The 21,618-nt window shown below is 27.0% G+C and overlaps 1 protein-coding gene across 1 annotated transcript in view; it reads left to right on the plus strand.

The window, feature by feature from the left end:
- The window catches only part of LOC111690372 (netrin-B), a 187,875-nt gene extending 166,699 nt beyond the window's left edge, over positions 1–21,176 (plus strand). The window contains exons 2-7 of the mRNA XM_046945478.1: positions 11,679–11,867; positions 16,540–16,689; positions 17,235–17,324; positions 17,482–17,547; positions 17,699–17,930; positions 20,286–21,176. Coding sequence (XP_046801434.1) covers positions 11,679–11,867; positions 16,540–16,689; positions 17,235–17,324; positions 17,482–17,547; positions 17,699–17,930; positions 20,286–20,427 — 869 coding nt within the window. The 3' untranslated portion in view covers positions 20,428–21,176. The remainder of the gene's footprint in view (positions 1–11,678; positions 11,868–16,539; positions 16,690–17,234; positions 17,325–17,481; positions 17,548–17,698; positions 17,931–20,285) is intronic.
- The last annotated feature ends 442 nt before the right edge of the window (positions 21,177–21,618 follow it).

Raw genomic sequence — 21,618 nt, forward strand, 5'->3', positions numbered from 1 at the left:
GGGTCTAGGTTCTTATATATTATAATATTTTTTTTTAACTTTGACACGACAATGCATGTAAAACTCCCCAACACAAACTGGGTAAGGCCGTTTAATTGTAAATACTTACCTAACAACATACCTTTTAATGACTACTAGATATCGCCTGCATTTCATAGAAGTAGTCTAATAAGGTCTTACTAATAATGTATTATATAAATACTTTCTAATTAGTCAACTTACCAGTAAAGATATAGGAGCTGTATACGTTTTCTTCATGCGATTTTCAATGACAACTTTTTCTAATTACTTGTAATCGTTTGTTGTAAGTACTTGCCTACAATGACATCACCGTGTTAAAATAATGACTTAAAATGCTATTGTGTAAGTAAATATTAGCACCCCTTACATTGTAATGAAAGTTTTTACTGGGTGTGTTTATTGACAAGATTGACAAGGTAGAAATTGAAAAATTTTAATTTTCTGGTGTCTGCCAGTCCCAGAGGGTTAAGTAAAAGAATTTTATAAACGTTCATATATACCCAATAACACGGTTCAACATCTGAGCGACGCCCGATTGCTGAAATTTGACTTCCAGTCTTCCAACGTTTGTGCTCGGTTTTCTCAAATCATCAAGTCAGCTGCGTTTTAAATATAGCTCTTATAAACTTTTAGAGATACTTAGAGTGTCCAATTGCAAACTTGATTCGTATGACTGCCACTATTAGGCTTCTATAGCTTGTCTATAAAAGTATTCCCAGCATTTTCGCGCATTGCGCATTTTATCGATTTACTCCACATATTCAAAGTATTCGAAAATTTCTAATCTTAAACATTTCATACATTTTCTTAATGGTAGTAAATATACAAAGAAATTACCAATAAATATTCCTTCTATGACAATTTAATGTCACTTTTCTAACACTAAAATTCCCAAACAACTTTTACCACAAATCTTATTTATTAGCAGCTAACAAAAATCATTTAAAGATAACAAATTTTTATTAACTATTTAATTGAACATAATTCTTAGAATTCGTAGATTTATGATGGAAAAGAAATAACGAAAAGTATTTCAACACTAATTGGCTATGTTGTGTAAAGAAATGTTTACGTAAATGCCATCTAACAAAATGGTCATTAAAACGAAAATGACACGATTTATTTACCAAGGAAATTCAGCATTTTTATACTAATATTATATAAGCCTAATAAAAAAAAGTCAGAAAAAAATACATAAGAATTGAGCTAAGTTAACGTTATTTTCATTTATGAGCCTTTTTTCCGGCCATCATTGAATGACCATTATAAAATCGTTTGAGTTAAGGTTGTTTATTTGCAATATAACGAGTGTCTGTAAGGAATGTGTAATCATAAATGCTTATAATCCGCTTAAAACATTATTTATTGCCATACGTATGAAGTTTTAGGTAGAGTTACTAAGCAAAAAATGAACGTTGTAGAAAAAGAACTAGGGAAAAAGTTAAACCAAATTATTGGCAATATATACTTCAATACATGTGTTATGAGGTTAACAGTATCACTACCCACACCTTGATTTCCGATACCACCTACTTGTGTTCAAATAATGATGCTAATAAAGTTATAACAAGTGTTAAATTTATCTTTACCATATATATACAATATTTGCACTCTCTCTCTCTTTCTCCCTGGCACGAGTAACTCAATTGAATCTAAGTAAGCACTTTTGTGAGTGAGTCATGTTTGCAATACTATTGTGAAATCATAAAATTCAATAATATTGTATTAAAACCTCAAAGTGGTTGTCTGGAAAAACACCTCTTTCTTTCATTATTTATCTTATTCTTATATTTTTTTTATTTCCTTACAAGTATTTGTTGCTCTTGCTGTCATTTGTAAGTTGTAATGGTACGCCTTGACCACTGAATGACTGATCAAAAGTAGATTTATTGTCATTGTAGTTTACTTGTAACTGGATAAGTGTAAGAAAAAGTTGTGGCGAAAAAATATAAAGTTGTAGTTTGATAACGTTGTAATGTTGTAAAAATGATTAGAAGCGTTTGATTTGTTTAAGGTTTTAACAACAACTTAAAAGAAGATTATAGACAACCCACATTGTTTTCTATGTGTTTTTGATAAGCGTTAAGAAGAATGATAACTTGACTAAAACTAGTTTTATTTAATAAAGAATAATATTCAACAATGCAAAAATTAGTTAAGGCAAATATATTTTCTTTTATTAATAAAATATTAAGAACTAGATCTAAAGATGCACAGCAATGCTGGAGTTTCGCTTTCTTTATAATGTCTGTGTTGGAAAATCGTAGATATGATCACTCTATAAGAGTCCAAACTCTCATAACTGTTAATTCTATAAAGAACTAAATTCGAGAAAAAAATGAAAATTGCAGAAATTTTAAAATAGTAATGGTTAAAGGACGAAAACATACCGAACAGTTTTATTTTATATCAGAACTCTATAAATTTGATTTTATGTTTCTGTTCTAATTATGAATTACTAAAAATTCAAGAATTAACAGTCAAAGAAGGAAAATTTTAAGAAAATAATAAATTGTCAACAATCATGATGTTGCATGTTATTTTTAATGTTTCTATGTTCAATATTATATAAATTTCAGAAAGTACTAATACATCTTTCTTCACAGATTTTTATTAACACTCAGGACTTATTTTGGTTCAATATTAAAGAAACAAAAAAAGTATCAGTTAATCAACGCAAAAGTACCCTTTTATATCTTGATTTAGCTATGATCCTGCTTGTTTAGATTCAATGTTTACTGTCTAATAGAAATCTGAAAAAGTACCACTAGAAGTATGAAAAAGTACCAAAATTACCATTTTATGGATTCTTTTTTACTCATAAAAAACACCCGATGAATAACGAAAAAGTACATAAAACCAATTTTTAGAGATTAACAAAATATTAAGAAATGTGTCTTTTTGTAGAAAGAACAATTACCAAAACTTCATTCCTATAGATTTCCATTCACTAAGAACTCAGTCTGCTTTAAATTATGTTTCACGAACAATAATATTGAAGACCCAAAGAGTGCTAAATCTTTAACAAAAAGTACCAATAAATTCCCTTATAGAGATTCTGATTTGCTTAGGGTTTCTGGGTAAAATATTATAGAAAAGTTAAAAAGTACCAATTAAAGAACGAAAAAGTACCAAATGTTGTCTTTAGAACCGGAGTTCCAAGAAGGAACATAAGCTTTTTTAAATTTTATCGAAATTGGATCAATGAGTGTAAATAAAATAAAATTTCTCGTTTTTACTCTCTTATGGTACATTTTTTTTCTCTTCAAAAGTATTATGTACCAATTTTATCCCAAAAAGTTCCATAATATCAGAGTGACCAACCATAATTGAAAACAGTACAAAATAAGTACAATTTTTAACCTTTAAATGATCAAATATCCCAATAGTACTAAATTTGTATTTTTAATAAATTTCTCAAAATCAAATTTTCCGTTTTCAGCCTCTTTTGGATTTTGTTTCTTCTTACTGATGTAATCTATATATCTTATTAGGACCCCACCATTAAGTATTCATATCATTAAGTCATTAAATGTTTTATGAAAAAAGTACAAAATTGGTAGAAATTCCTACCCCTAGTACTAAATTTGTATTTTTTACTACATTTTTAAAATTTCTCATGCATCTTTATAGCCAAACTCTGAATCTGAAAAATCTTTTATTTTTAACTCCTCGACACATATATTTTGTATTTCTATTAAATATTCTTGAAACATACCCTTTCAAAAAAAAACACTATGCTATACAGTCATTTCCTTATATTACAGGCAGTTTGACAGATCAAGTCACAACAATACATAATAACTTTTTTGTTGAGAGTGTAAAACTCCCTTTTTTCAACTTATTGATGTTAGTGCCTGTTTTTAGTTATTGTTGCGTGTTCCAAAGTTTGCAATATTAATTCTCGTACTTCGCATTTTATCTGTATCATCATTATTTTTATCGTAGATGCTGTTATTGTACGTATTATTATTGCTGCTGTTGTTGTTAGCGATGTCGTCATTATGATTTTAAAAGGAAAATTATTGCAATGATACTCACTTATTTAACAACAATATACCTCTATATACCTATAAAAAATATATAATACAACAATGACAAACCAACAAAAAAAAAAATAATAAACAACACCCTCCCACTCACTATTAGGAAGAAATAATATTTTTTTCTCTTAGCCATAACTACAACTCCATGACACTTTAACTTCATTATTCTTTTCCTTCATTTTCACAAATTTTTTTTCGAATTTTTCTTTTCGTTCATCCTTATTGTTGTTCAGTATAGATGACTCTGACTGAGTGTTTGGTTGATTGTTCCTCAAAACCATGTTGTCGTTTCATATTGTATCAATATTTATCTTAAACAATAAGTGCACCAATGTATGTATGACTCTGCCACAACTCTTAAAGTAAATTTCATTACCCACATTGTTGTCAATTTATTTATTATTAATTTTTCTTCGTATTTTTCTGTTTTTTTATTTTTTTGCGTTTTTTAATACATTTTATGTTAAAGGTCTTTTGTTGGGAAAGCCAGGTTATATTTTACCTGGCAACTTTTATAAGATTTAATTGTTATAGAAGGTCTTTTGTTAATATTACATTACACATTTTTTATTGTTTACCTTTGCTCCTTCTTTAATTTCCAATTCATTTGAGTTGCAACATGTTATTGCAAGTACTTTTCTTTTCAATAAAAGTAGCAACAAATGATATGGCTTTATAATTGTTTGGATAGCAAAAAATGTTATTGATTTCTTTAAGCTCCACGTACGGACTATAGCTTGGACTATAGTATTGTCTATAGTCTAGATTATTGTATGGTCTATAGTGTAGATCATAGTCTGTACTTAGTGTAGACTACAGTCTTTTGTTTCTACTTTTATTGAAAAGAAAAGTACTTGCAACAGCATGGTGCACTATAGACTGTAATCTGGACTATATTGTAGACTATAGTCTGAACTCTAGTGTAGACTATTGTCTGGGTTATAGATAAGACTTTAGTCTGGACTGTATACTATTGTCTTAACGTTTGTCTGGATTATAGTATAGACTTCAGCCTGGACTTTAGTGTAGATTTCAGTCTAGACTACAGTGTAGAATTTAGTCTGGACTGTCTTTTATCCGGAATATAGTGTAGACTATAAACTGGGATACAATATAGACAGTCTCGTCTCTTAACTGTTTGGATATAGTGCTAACTATTATCTTGACTTTCGTCTTAACTAGAGTCTTGATTACATATAATCTTAATTATATTCTTGACCATAGTCTTAACTTTAGTCTTGGTTTTAACCTTGACTATATAGTCTTGGTATCCGGTAGGTTATTAGTTAGTGTTCTAGTCTGGTAGAGCGGAGGTGGTGGTTCGATTCCTGCCTAAGGCACTGGTTTAGGAGCTCACAACAGGTCTAATGGAGGCCTAGGTGTATTTCTTATTATTTGATGTATATATCCTCTTTTCAAACTAACTTTAGTATTTACTATAGTCTGAATTATAGTATTTAGTATAGTCTAAACCTTACATAGTCTTGACAATAGTCTAGAATTGACTTTGAACTGAGTTTTTTTTTAAGAAAGAAACTAAAATTGTTTTAAGTTAACTTTAACAATTGTATCGACTGAAAGTGAATAGTAAGTTTTTATTAGTATTTCCAGCCAAAGTTTGTCTGTTTAATTGTTTGACTGTCTGTCTGACTGGTGTATTCTCAAAGGAATTAATGTACATTTTATTTTAACGCTGCGTCGTGTTTCCTTCTAAATTATATTAAAGCAAGAGTTTGAGTTTTGTTTTAAGTAATGATATTTATGATGAAACAGAAGGCGTTACACTTTGTGAATTTTATCGTTATGTTGCGCCGTGTATTGTTCACATTATTATTTTCTTGTTATAAGACTTAAAAGTCATTGTCATCATTATGATTTCCTGTTTTTGTTGCCCCCACAACAATATCATCCACAACAATGTCCTTTACAACTAAGTTGAACGCGGCGTAAAATTTGTGTTGGTATACACTTAAGTAGGTGTATGTGTGTGCTAGTACTGGGGTTAAGTTTTCTAGGAAAGGTGTAGGTTTTGTTATAGTTTGTTGTTTCCTATAAACAAGACCAACAATAATCATTAATTTTATATTGCCTGTTCGGAATTTATTTTAACTTTTATTATCATTAATATTATTATTTGTAATTGATATTGGCTTTCATGATTATTGTTATTATTGCCATAACTTTTACATATTTGTATGTATTTTATTTATAAATTCTAAATACCTATTTTAGCTTCTAAAAGTGTTTTGTTACTATTTGCTTTATTGATTGTTTGGGTAGGTATGTTTTATTGTAGTTTTCATTGAATTATTTATATTTGTATATTTGTTTATGAATTATTTATTAGAGTCTGCTTTTAGTTCGTTGTATACTTACTACATTGTATTGTTGTATTAATGAAATATACTACAATCAACAATTAGCATTTTGTCCAGAGTTTTGTCATTTATTTAATTGCCTCTGACCATTAACAATATTATAAATATGCATTTGTATAATTATTCATTTGTCGTTAAATTATAGGTTTTAATGGATACACACATACATAAATATGTATGAAGTGTTTATTTTAACAAGAAAGTTATTGTAAGGAATAACTAGTGTTTAGATCGGTTGTAGAACAGTCTATAAATAGCTGTTGTTATGTGATTTTGCCTTTCTGTTCTAGTTTCCTTCTAGTTTTAGTTTTGTTCTAGTTCTGTTCTAGTTCCAGTTCTGTTCTAGTTCTGTTCTAGTTCTGTTCTAGTTCTGTTCTAGTTCTGTTCTAGTTCTGTTCTAGTTCTGTTCTAGTTCTGTTCTAGTTCTGTTCTAGTTCTGTTCTAGTTCTGTTCTAGTTCTGTTCTAGTTCTGTTCTAGTTCTGTTCTAGTTCTGTTCTAGTTCTGTTCTAGTTCCGTTCTAGTTCTGTTCTAGTTCTGTTCTGGTTCTGTTCTAGTTCTGTTCTAGTTCTGTTCTAGTTCTGTTCTAGTTCTGTTCTAGTTCTGTTAGTTCTGTTCTAGTTCTGTTTAAATTCTGTTGCAGTTCTTTTTATTTAAAACTCTATAGATATTACATGAGTTCAACATTGTTGAAATTCCCTTCTCCCGAAATTTTTATCTTACACCACAGAAATCTTCTTCATATTTCCTAATACACACACATTCCTTCCTACAACACCCACACAGTATTTCAACCCACTATATAAAATCTCTATGGTCATAATTCCCTCTACCCATGCCTCTAGCATACAACAACTCAAGAATAACTAAACAGTTCCATTGTTGTCCTTATAATCCACTTAAAACTCTTATGAATATTAATATTCCATTCATATCCATGTTCTTTATCATGCTTTGGCCAATTGTTTTTCGCGTTAATGCATACTTAATCATTTAAATTGAAAAGAAATACTCAATAGATACAAATAATCCACATGAAAAGCATATTTTAAGTGGTAAGATTTACTTTAATTTTTTCTCATCTCTTCTATCAAACATCCCTTAACTCATCATAAGTTTTTACAGTCCATCTTCTTACTCATCTGCAAGCCAATGCCCTGCTTATGTTTGTTCTACAATAAAGATTCATTAAATATTCATAAATGTGCTGAAAAGTCATCAATATTGTTATAAACAGAAAATGTTTTTAAATTAACATTAGTTGTGAAGGGCTGAAATTGAGGGGGAGGGTAAATAATTAAAATTCATAAATTGAAGAAATCATTTTATAAATATTCATTAAAATAGATTAATTCCGTAATAGGCAGAGCACTAAAAAAATTATTTAATACAATTTGTTCTCTTACTGTTGATTAAGGATTTAAAATTTTATAGAAAATTTTTTTTATGATTTTTTTATTAGGAGATTTGCTATTCAAAAAAGTGTTGATTCAAAAGTTTTAATTTTTGCTGTTTTCTTTTAAAGGGTGTCTGGAAAATTTTACTTTCATGATTGATGTTTTTCTGCTGGCAAAATGACAAATTGACTTTAGTTTTATAGAAAGTAATTTAGCAAAAAAAATCTTAAAAATGTTTCAGTTGCTGCCATTAGGGATCATTTTCCTAAAGTTAACAAAATATTGCTGATGACAAAGTGTACAGACATAGAAAAAAAGAACTGAATCAATTGACAAATGGTTTTTCAACCGGAATAAAAAGCTATTGATAACATTTGATGATGACATGTTTGTTTGGTATTAGTTATTAATCATATGCAAAGATTTTCAATTTGTTAATGCTGTTTTAAATCAGGAAAAAACGGTTAAATGTTTAAGAACCAAAAAATAATGATTCAAAGATGTTTTGTTGCTCTGCCTTGTATTTTCGATGAGAATGCTCATTTTTATTGATGCAAACAACTTTTATGATTCTGACAACTAAAGCAGATAACTGTGATCAGAGTATTTTTGATCTGTATCAAGATCTATTTGGCCAAGTTACGAAAAGGTCATTTAGCACCACAGGTAGTATGAGCAACATTTGTTCAAATCAAAATATGCATTTTTATTGTTATTTAAGGAATATTTATTTAAAAATTTTTTGGTATAAAATATTTTTTTACAATTTTAATATACGACAAATATTCAAATGAATCGGTTTGTGTTTCAAAAGCTTAAAATTACCTTACACATTTAAATTGTTAAAATTTTTAAATATTCCTTTGGTTTTAAAACAATTTAAATTCACACCTTTTTTAATTTGCCATACATTCAATGTGTCATATGTATGTATTTATTTGTTATTTTTTATATGTATATATATGTTTGCTGGTTACCATTATTACTGTGTAAAATAATTGCAAAAATATTTTCATTTATATTTAGTATAAAACCAAAAATACCATATACTATCATGTACATAACCCAGCAAACATAATAGGTTTAAACGCAAACTACATATGATTCGAAATCAGAACAATTCTCATGTGTATGAAAACGTTATTCATTTTCTCTTATTTATATCAAAATGTGAAATAATCGATAGAAATAACTTTAATGCTTGTTGGGTTATCTTTACATAGACACACGCACCATTGGTTGACAATAAAATTGTGGTTTTAAATTTAATTACAAGGTTCAATGCTAGCAATAATACCATTTCAATGTGAATAATTTTCTATTCTATAGTTTAAAATTCCATACAAACACATTCTTTCTTTGATACACATAGTTACGCACACACCAAAACACCCACTTACAAACTAATGGGCATACTGATAGAGTGCAATAATCATTGTATCTGTGAAGTATCTGTGATGACTAAAGTCAATTGAAAACCAAAACCATCAACACCTTTTCATGACTTCATATGAATAGTTGTTGTACACAAATTGCAATTATATTATAAACACATACATACATATGTATATATGTATATGTATTTTCTTTTATGTTTATGTGTATGAGTATTTGCATATGTATTTGTGTAATGGTTTACAATTACATTTTCATTTATAAACATCAATATGATTATCCAACAAAATGTTCATACATCACATAATACTTGATTACTGGTGCATGCAAAAGCGAGGATCATAACAAAATTTGGAATCATTAAAATAAAATCAATAGTTTTGCATACAATGTTATTTTATCAAATAAAAAAATCCAAACAATTATATTTAAAAAAAAAAATATTCTGAAATTTTAATTTTTATTAAATACTCTGGAATTTATTGCTCTTTGAAATTTATAATTATACCCTACACCATTACAGTGGAGAGGGTATTATTCGTATATACATTTGTAACGCTCAAAAATATTGGTCCTAAAATATACTGATCAATCACTTTCTGTGCCCATTAAAACATGTCTGTCTGTCTGTCCGACTGGCTGGCTGTTCATGTTAACAGAACGAAAATTTCAAGATATTTTTACAAAATTTTAACCATAAGTGGTTTTGGCACTAAGACGAAGCTTATTGATCGGTCCATTCGGTCCCTATTTCATATAAATAATTTTATGAATACACTCATGGTGTAGGGAATTATGCGATCAATCATGTCCGACGTCTCTTTTCTACTTGTTTAAAAAACAAAAAAAATTAAAAGCTATAATTTTTTTGGAACGTTTAGAAAATTTTCTTCTTTTGTAGAATACCTTTCTAAATTTTGTTTTTCTATAGAAAATAACTCGAAATATTCTCTTTTTATAAAAAAAAAATCTTCAAATTTTTTACTGAAAATTTATAGAAAATTTTTAATTTTTATAAAAAAGAATTTTGAAGTTTTTTCTTTTTTTATAATTTTTTTTTAATTTTTTTGTAGAAAATTTTCTAATTTTTCTAAATTATGAAATTTTTTCTTCTTTTTTTAAAATTTTTGTTTTTTATAGAACATTTCAAAAATTTTCTCTTTTTTTTGAAACATTCTCGAAATGTGATCGTTTTTATAGAAATTTTGATAGAATTTTTTTGGACTATCTCTTTTTTTATAGTAAAATTTTTGAATTTTTGAAAATTTGTATTTTTATCGAAAATTTTCTATAAAAATACAAAACTTCCGAAAACGTATCTTTGTTTATAAAAATTTTTCTCTGTATATTTAGACATTTTTTCGAAAAAATTCTATTTTAACATAAATTTTTCGAACAATTTCTCTTTTAAAAGAAACATTTAGGACAATTTCTCTTTCTATAGCAATTTTTCAAAGAATTCCTCTTTTTATAGAAATATTTCGGGGAATAAATCTATTAGTGAAACATTTTCGGAAATTTTTTTGTTAAAAGAATTTATTATTATTTTTTTTTTTTTGGAAATTTTCAAAATATTTCTCTTTTTATACAAAATTTGGTAACATTTCTCTTTTTATTGGTTTTTTTTTCGAAAATTTCTTTTTTTTTTTAAATTTTTTCGCCAAATTTTTATTTTCGTAGATAATGTTCGCTAAATTTCCCTTTTTGTACAAAAGGAATTTTACACATAAAATCTTTTTATTTTATAATATTTCGGAGAATTTCTTTTTTTGTAGAACCTTTTGGAAAATTTTTTTGTTTTTATAGAACATTTTCGAAAAAAAAAATATTTTTGTATAGAAATTTTTCGGAAATTCTCTCTCTTTAGAGAAAAATTTCGCTTATTAAAAAATAAATTAGGAAATTTATCATTTTATTAAAAATGTTCGAAACTATTCGAAAAAAATTGTTGTTATAAAGCAAACTTCCCTGCCAACCCTCGTTTCTGTTTCCTAAGAATGTGTAAAGCGTGTTAAATGTATTGGCAGTTGTTGCAGCATTTGTTAAATATTTTTACATGTGGTAAATTCAAACAGCAATTTACACACAAATACTTAAATTAAAGGTAAAATTTTTTAAAATTTAAAATCGAAAATTTAACACAAATTCTGAAAAAAATAAAGCACTTTACGAAATATTTAAGAATTTTTGTTGATTGAAAAGTACATTTTTACTTGTTAAATAAATTCTTTGAAATGTCAAGAAAATTTTGTGTTGAAAGTTAGGAATGATAGAAAATGTTAAGATAAAATATTATAAATAAAATTTATTTGAACAGTTTGTTATTTATACAAAAATATTAAATTTATTAAATTTTCTACATAAAAATTTTATTTTATTCTTTTCTTAAAATATTATCTTAATCATTAATATTGTTTTTTGTTTCTCTTTTCCTTTCCTTTAGTGTGCCAATGTAATGGTCATGCACGTCGCTGTCGTTTCAATTTGGAATTGTATAAATTATCTGGACGTGTATCGGGTGGTGTCTGCTATAATTGTCAGCATGATACAACCGGAAGATACTGTCATTATTGTCGTGAAGGATTCTATAGAGACAATACAAAACCGCTTAATCATCGTAAAGTATGCAAACGTAAGTAATGTTGATTTTGAAAAAAAGCATTTACTGATTCTTTTCCATTGAAAATTCGAAAATAAGAAAGAGTAACTAGAAAGTAGTAAGCACCAATCGTGTAGTCAGTCGTTAGATTGAATCTTATATAAACAATAGTATTAAACTTTTGAAGGAAACTACACAGAAGTCTACGTCTACATAAAATCATTAAAATACAATTTTCTTTTCATAGAAAATTTTAGAATAATTAATTTTTTCTTAAAAAAAAATTCCACAATATTAAATTTTTTAAGAACATTTTCGAGCTTTTCTATTTTAAGAGAAAATTTTTGGAAAAATGTCCCTTTCTATATAAAATAGATTTTTTATTAAAATTTTTCAAAAATTTCTCCATTTGTAGAAAGTTTTCAGAAAATTTTTCTATTAGTACAAAATACTCGAGAAATTAACTTTTTATAGAAAATTTTCGAAAAATTTCTTTTAGTAGAAAATAAATAATTTTTATTTTTGGAAATGTTCAAAATAATTTTCTTTTTTTTTGGGATTTTTTTTATTCATATAAAATTTTATAAAATTATTTAAAAAAAGATTGAAAAATTTTCTTTTTAATGGAAAATTTTTAGAAATTTCTTTAAAAAAAATTACTCTTTTTACAGGAAATTTTAGAAAAATTTGACTTTTTTTAATAAATTTTGAAAAATTTCCTTTATAATGATTTTATAGATAATTTTAAAAAATCTCTCTTTAGAAAAATTTCTCTTTTGATTAAAATTTTTTGCAAAATTTCCTTTGTTATAGAAAATTTTCGAAAATTCATCTTTTTTATAGAAAATTTTAGGAAAAATACTTTTTTACAGAAAATTTTCTGAAAATTCTCTTTTTATAGAAAATTTTGGGAAAATTTCTCTTTTTATTAAAAACTTTTGGAATATTTCTCTTGTTATAGAAAATTTTCAAAAATTCCTCTATTTATGAAAATTTTCGGAAAATTCTTTTTTTTATAGAAAATTTCTGAAAATTCTTCTTTTGAAAAAAATTTTTGGAAAATTTATATTTTTTAAAAAAAATTTCTCTTTTTATAGAAAACTTTTGTAAAATTAACCTTTTTATAGAAAATTTTTGGAAAGTTCCCTTTTTATAGAAAATTTCTCTAATTATAGAAAAATTTCCTAACATTTCTCCTTTTATAGAAAAGTGTCAAAAATTTCTCTTTTTATAAAAAATTTTAGAAAATATCTTTATTTTATAGAAAATGGTTCTTCTTAAAGAAAATTTTCTCTTTTTATAGATAATTTTCGTAAAATAACTCTTTTTATAGAAAATTTTGTAAAAGTTCCCTTTTTATAGAAAATGTTCGTAAAATTTTTCTTTACATAGAAAATTTCCAGAAAGTTTCACATTTTAAATAAAATTTTCGTAAGAGTTCTACTTTTTTCTTTATTAAAGAAAGTTTCCAGAAAGTTTCACTTTTTATATAAAATTTTCGAAAATTTCTCTTTATATAGAAAATTTTTTAATTTTATGAAAAATTTCTCTTTTAATAGAAAATTTTCGGAAAACTTCTCTTTTAATAGACAATTTTTTGAAAATTTCTTTTTTTATAGAAAATTTTACCTTTATTAGGAAATTCTCTTTTTTTAATTTTCGGATTTTTTTATAGAGAATTTCTTTTTGTAGAAATTTTTTTAAGAATTTTTCTTATCTATTTTTAATTTTTGTATTTTTTTCTTTTTAGAAAATATTCGTAATTTTTCTCCATTTTTTTCGGCAAGTTTCTCTTTTTATGGAAAATTTTCTTTTTATGGTAATTCGGAAAATTTTTCTTATTTTATAGAAATTTTTGGAAAATATATTTTAAAAAAAAAAAATCTCCATTTTATTTTTTTCTTTATTTTTTATATAAAAATACTTCGTTTAGCCCCACTGCGTATCGCTATAACAAAAAATTTATTAAATTAATTTAAAAAAATACAAAAAAACTGTTATAATGTCATTCCCAAAATATACATTATTAATAGAAAAATACTTGAAGAATTTGCCAAAAATTTTATCAATATAACCGGCAGCACACCCATCACTCTGATATCCACAATGATTCGTCAAATAAAATGTCAAAACTAAACAATAACATTTTTTAGCAATTCATAGGAAAAGGAAAGATAAAAAGTTTCCTTTTTTTCATCAACTAAATAATCTGTTAGACATGACTTTCGTCATGGCTAAGAGAATTTGTAGCAAAACTATAAAAATAAAAACTTTAAGCGATTAAGGTGGATTTAAGTGGTATTTTTATTCAATAATCCTGAAAAAACTGCTTTTTAAAAAATTTTGTATTTAAGTTATTGTGTATATTGTGAGAACTATACAACTTAAAACTTTTAGCTAAATTCCAATTTAATCGATTTTTTTGTAGTTTCTTTTGTTCGTTTTTGTTAGAATCTATAGTATACTTAATAACAACACGTAGATATATGTATATGATGAAAAAATTTCTATATGAAAACATTAGCAAAAGACAAAAATAATTTGAAAATCTGGGTCTTTTATATGCAGAGACTGACACTAGCCAAACCATATAAAAGACCAAAGTACTTTATCCATCATCATCGTCAACAGCAGGGGCAGCAACAGCATGTGAACAACCACACAGGGACTTGATATATACATATACTTCACATTTCATACAGTATAAATTTGTCTGTCTGTCTGTATTCATACTTCATCAATTCATTGATTTTTTTTCTCAACATACTCCTCTTACTCCTACTTCTGCTCCGGTTATTCCATTTAGTTTCAACTATGTTTTGCAAGTATGTATGTGTCTTTAAATGGATTTTTGTTTGTCCCAAAACATTGTGTTGGGGTGCTGGTACAATGTCCAGTGTGCTTTTGACTTTGACAAACAATGTCTCTATATATCGAGAATGAAATGGAAAAAATAATCATTTTGAAATTTTCCTATTCTATTCATTATTTACATTCTATTCGTTTTAAGTATGAGTATTTTTTTTATTTGTTTATTTTGTTTTTGTCGATTTCTATTGTGTTTTTATGGAAGCATTTGGAAGTGTTTAATAATAAACTTGATTTTATTACTGGAGTGAAAAGAAAAAAAATAAAAATATTTGTTAAATTCTCCAAACGTCATTAAGTGGGTGTGTATGTGGTCAAATTAAGTAATACCTAAGGCAGAGATTTAAAGGAAATTTTTATAAAATACTAAAAAAAACACACAAAATCATTTTTAAAGTTAAATTTGTTATGCGACCCACGAATACGATTTATAAAAAGAAGTTTGTCATGGGGAAAATATCTAAATGTAAATCGCATAAATATTAAATACCAAAGTAATTTGTAGACTTCACTCTTTTTCAACTCTGTTTTAAACTAAATTTATATATGTATGTATTTGCGTTTGTGGTTTTTTATCTATTTTCAAATGTTTTATTTTGGCGGCATTTAATTCGTTTTATATCTCATCACAGAAAAAATGTTATTTAATTATTATTGTAGGTTGCCACTGTTCGTTTTAATGGACCTTTTAATTTTTTTTTTTTTTTTTTTGTTTTTTCAGTTTTGCACAAATTAAATTTTATTTAGATAACACTGTAGGGGTGTGTGCCCATTAAAGTGTGTTTTGGATATTTAGTTTATAAAATTAGTTTTTAATTGAATTTAAATTACATTATTGCAAAAGTTTTTGAAAAACAATTAAACTGCGAAAAAATAATAAAATCAAAATTTTAAATGAAATGGAATAGAAATAATTTTGAAGTGGATTTTGAATTAAATAAATAAAAACTTTACAATTGAGTGTTAAGAAATATTTAGAAGTGTAGATATGCTGTAAGAGGTACGGTTCGAGTCTGTTCTAGTTGCCTCTTTTTTAGTCGCATCTGTTCTAGTTGACTCTATGCTAGTCGACTCTGTTCTAGTCGGCTCTGTTTTAATCGACTCTACTCTAACCGATTTGATTGTAGTTGAATATCCTAATCGACTCTGATCTAGTCCACTTTTTTGGTCGATTTTTTTAGTCAACTTTATTTCAGTCGACTTTTTAAAGTTGACTCTGTTCTAATCGACTCAGTTCTAGTCGACCCTATTCTAGTCGACTCTATTCTAGTCGACTCTATTCTTGTCGATTCTATTCCTGTCGGTTCTATTCTTGTCGATTCAATTCTAGTCGACTCTATTCTTGGCGACTTTTTTCTGGCCAACTTTATTCTATGCTACGTTATTTAAGTTCGTTCTTGTCGACTGTATTCTAATCGACTCCAGTCGAAACTAACCTGCCGGAAAAAGTCAATACTATTCTAGTCGATTCCAGTAGTCATTATACCAGTCGACTATAGCCGGCACTATTATATTTGACTCTAAACTCATTTCTAAAGGACTCTATTAGACCCAATTTTAGTCGACTTCTATATTCTAGTAGACTACTATGATCTAGTCGACTCTATTCTAGTCATCTCCAATCGATACTATTCTAGTTGTTTCCAGTCTTCCTTCGTCGAATCAATTCAATTCTATTGGTCGACTTCAGATGACTGTAATCTAGTTAAAACTATGCTTTCTCTCTTTTACTGTTTAATAATTTCAAAACTTTAGAAGTTAAATTATTTATTTTTCATATGATTAAAAATTTATTTAATTTCTAATTAAAAATCTTTCCAAATTTCTTTAATTGCAGGTTGTGACTGTCATCCCGTAGGTTCAACTGGTAAAACTTGCAATCATTTGAGTGGTCAATGTCCTTGCAAAGAAGGAGTAACTGGTTTAACCTGTAATCGTTGTGCACGAGGTTATCAACAGACCAGATCTCATGTAGCACCCTGTATAAGTAAGTAGTGATAGAAAAATATAATTGTTGAAATAAACAAGAATACTCATACTAAAAAAATCAGCACACACACAATTAAAAGAGTGGAAAAAGAAATGAAAAACATAACATACTTCGATAGTACGTTACGGACAGACAGTTAAACTCTTTCAGTCATTTAGACAGTCACTGTTTAAAAAAAATGCAATTTAATTAAAACTACTATAATGTCTGTAAGTGTATGTGTGTGGGGAGTATTTCTTCTTAAAATACTAAAAAATATACATTTTTTTATTAATATATTATTTTTTTACTCCTTTTACATGTTTTTCTCTTTTGTTACTGATGCTGTTTGTTGCACATGCTATACTTTTAATTTCATTTGATTCAACACCCAACAATTCAACTGCAATACAAAAATCTACTCAAACCATTCATTCATTTATTCATTTATTCCACCATCTACATCACCACCATTGATGATGATTTTTATTATTATTTTGAAAACGACATGTATATATATTGTTGGCCATATTGTTGCTGTTGTTGTACGACCCAATTAACAGAAGTGCCAACAAATGCAAATATGATACAAGCTGAAAGTGCAGCGGTCAGTGAATATAGAGAACCCACCCAAGCAGAGGAAATGAAAAAATGTAAGTTTCAAAATCACAAAAAACATAAAAATATAAAAAAACTTTAATGATGATATAAATTTTTATATCATATAAGAGTGAGAAAAAAAGAAAAGAATTAAACTGATTTTTAAATTTCTTTTTTGTTTTTATTTCATATTTAACAAACATGCAACAGATTGTGGCAAATGTAAAGCAACGCCAAAAAAATTAAATTTAAATAAATTCTGTATGGAAGATTATGGTAAGTTTCGTTTTTTTATTGTTATGTGTTTAAACATTAAAGCCATAATAGCTTAATTTTAAATTGAGGCAAATTTTTCAAAATTAACTTGTTGTGTTAAATATTTTGGGTAATTCATTTTTTTATTATTTACATTTTCTTTATATTATAGCTATTCTTGCAAAAGTTATAGGCCATGATCGTGCCTCACAGGATATAAGCACTGAGAAATTCTCCATCGAACGACAAAATGAAATTTTCAAATATGAAATTAATATACAAACGATATTCAAACGAAATGCCATGTCTGGCACAACAAGTTCTATGTTAAGTAGGGGACACATGATGTGGCTGGTGCCGCGTAAAAATTTGGAGTGCCAGTGTCCTAAAATTAAATTGAATAAGTAAGTATAATTTAAAATTGTTTTAAAAATATGATCTTGCACCATAATTTTCGTTAATATTTAAAATAAAATCTTAGTTTTTAATATTAACTTAGAATATAGCCTATAGGGTAGACTATAGAATCATCTACTCTGAGATTTTAACAGACTATTCTATAGTCTAATCTATAGTCTAGAAAATCCATACTATATTTTAAAACCATTTCATATTATAGATTAGGCTATAATCCAATCTATTAATATTCGGAACTATAACTTGGACTATAGCCTATTCTATAGTCTATAGTCTGGGCTATAGCATAGTCTATAGTTTGGACTATAGCATAGTCTATAGTCTGGACTATAGCTGAGTCTATAGTCTGGACTATAGCTGAGTTTATAGTCTGGACTATAGCTGAGTCTATAGTCTGGACTATTGCTGAGTCTATAGTCTGGACTATAGCTGAGTCTATAGTCTGGACTATAGCCGTGTCTATAGTCTGGACTATAGCCGAGTCTATAGTCTGGACTATAGCCGAGTCTATAGTCTGGACTATAGCCGATTCTATAGTCTGGACTGTAGATTAGTCCATAGTCTGAACTATAGCACAGTCTAAAGTCTGGACTATAGCATAGTCTAAAGTCTAGTCGAGATAATAACCTAGTCTTTAGTCTGTAATATAGTTTAGTATATAGACTAAAGTGTAGTCTAGATTGTAGTCTAGTCTATAGATTGGACTATAGTCTATTCTATAGACTAGACTATAGCAGTGTTGCTCACACACATACTACCATAGACTATTTAACCTATAGTGTATGTGTATAAAATTAGCGTCAGCAGAATTTTCTTACCCTATCACGGGTGCTATGTAATGGCAATATTGATCTTCTCTGGATTATAGTATAGTTTATATTATAGTCTAGTCTATACTTTGACCTATAGTATATGCTATAGTTTGAACTTTAGTCTGGACTATAGTCTAATCTATAGTCTGGGAAAAAGTCTAGTTTGGGTTATAGTCTAGTCTACAGTTTGGACTGAAATCTAGTATACAGTTTGGATTAAAGTCTATTCTATAGTGTAGACTATAGTCTACTTTCTAGTCTGAACTATAATCTAGTCAATAGCCTGGATTATTCTTTTGTTTTTGGTACATATTGTAGTCTATAATATTATCTGACTCAATATCTAGTACTTTGTCTGAATTATAATATAGTCTGAAATGATATTTTAGTTTATACTCTGCACTATTATCTATATTCCGGACTATAGTCTGGACTTTAATCTAGTTTATAGTCTGGACTATAGTCTGATTTGTATTCTATTCTGTAGTTTAGACTATAGTCTACTCTCTAGTCTGAACTATAATCTAGTCTATAGCCTGGATTATGGTTTTGTTTTTGGTACAGATTGTAGTCTATAATATTTGGTATTTAGTCTGAATTATAGTCTAGAATAAAACGATATTGTGGTTTATAGTCTGCACTATTATCTATATTCCGGACAATAGTCTGGATTTTAATCTAGTTTATAGTCTGGACTATAGTCTGATTTGTATTCTGACTATAATCTGCTATATGTTCTAGTATATTCTCTACTTTATAGTTATGAGTATGATATGGAGTGTAGTATATTATAGTATAGTCTATAGTTTTGATCATATTCAAGTCTTTATCTATAACTTTTGGTTTAAAGTCTAGTATTAGTATGGGTTAAAGTCCTCTTTATAATCATGACTTTAGTTTGAACAATGGTTCGGAATGAGTTTAGACTGTTGTGAAATCTGAAGGCTGGTTTATAATCTGGACTAATATATTACCTATAGTCTGGATCAATACCTAGTTTATAGTCTAATATTGTTTGAGGAAAAGTCGACTCGTAAGTCTGGATTGAAATCTTGTCAGTATTGTAATCTATTGTCTATAGTCTGTAGAGTAGACTGATACTACAGTATGGACTATAGCTGTAGTCTGGGCTAAAACTTATGTGCTGTTTCTAGATACCGAGCGAGTAGTTTGAGTTCAAATTTTACTTGTATTTTGTTATTGTAACAAAAACAAAATACAAGTAAAATTTTAACTCAAACTACTCACACGTTATCTAGAAACAACACATTAATACGAGCTATAATTTTGAGTCTGGAAAATGTAGTAATATAAACTATTGTATAGTCTAAAGGCTGAACTTGTATATATTCTAAAGATAGTTTAGCCTGAGAATTGAACTATAGTTTTGTCTACAGTCGATATTATTATCTATCCACTAAAATATGTTCTAGTCCGTTGTTATAATTAAAATTTAGTCATTCATAGAGATATTTTTTAGGCAACATTTTTATAAAAGTTTTTAATAAATTTCTAATCTATATCTTTCAGATCATATTTAATATTGGGACGTGACTCCGAGGCGGCACCTGGTTATTTGGCCATCGGTCCAAGTTCCGTTGTATTAGAGTGGAAAGATGAATGGTCACTGCGTATGAAACGTTTTCAACGACGAGCGCGTAAATGTAGTTGAATCGAACCGGAAGCGGAATATGTCAAAGCGGATTTTAATTTCGTACATTTGGAACGTTATAGATTTTTGTATAAATTGTACAGTTTGCTCAAATTTTTAACTTTCTTTGGCATTATGCTATAAATAGAAACAAATAAATAAATAATATTTAATTAATGAATAATATATATAAATATATAAAAAAACACAAACACACACATATATAAACAAATACAAAATAATATAATAATACTTAAACATAGAAAAACTAACACGTACACAGGTTATAGACGATGAAGAGGTATTAACAAATTTAGCTTTTAATATAAATTTATGATTTAAATTTTTAATTTTAAATAATATTATTTTTTATAAAGCCCTGTTACTTAATTAATTTTTAAACTCACACACATACATACATATACAGTTTGACATAAAAGTGGAATCAAATTCAACTCTTTCACACACACACACTTATATATTGCAAAAATTATATTTTATTGAAAAGATTATGGCCACAGTAGAGGAACCGGAAACAGAGAAAAAAATTAACCACAAATTATGGTTGAAACTAACGAGAGCAGAACGATTAAAAAAATCACACTGACACACACAAACAGAAGAAAACAAGAGTAGAGAAAACAGAAATCATATTCATGCATGTCTAGAGCTGTGTAAAATCATGGTTAATTAATTATTCAATGAAAATCCCTTAAGGGAATAAAGAGAGATTTTTTTTTTAATTTTTAATTTAATTCTACTCGTATTGTGAAAAAACTCGTATTAAAAACCGAACAAAAAATCAAATTTCATAAATATTCTTTTATTGTTTATACTTTAATATTTTATAATAATAATTATACGTATTTACATACATATACATATGTATGTATGCATATATGTATATGTGCTAGTTATTATTTTGTATATTTATTTAATAAATTTGCCATGTTTTTTTTTTTCTTCTTCCCAAATGTATTTTTATGCAAATATATTTAAAACAAAACAAAAACAAAAAATAACATAATAATGATAATGAATATGAACATATTTGAAAAATACTTAGTTATAGTGAAAATTAGTAAGAGAGAGTATGGTAGAAAATATGATGGTAGTAATTTATCACCAAAAAAAAAATTATTAATGATTTAACAGAAATAAAATATAATAAATTATGTAAAATCACAAAATATCATTGACATTTTCTTTTAG

Source organism: Lucilia cuprina, chromosome 3 (assembly GCF_022045245.1).
Source record: "Lucilia cuprina isolate Lc7/37 chromosome 3, ASM2204524v1, whole genome shotgun sequence".
In the NCBI taxonomy this organism is placed as follows: domain Eukaryota; kingdom Metazoa; phylum Arthropoda; class Insecta; order Diptera; family Calliphoridae; genus Lucilia; species Lucilia cuprina.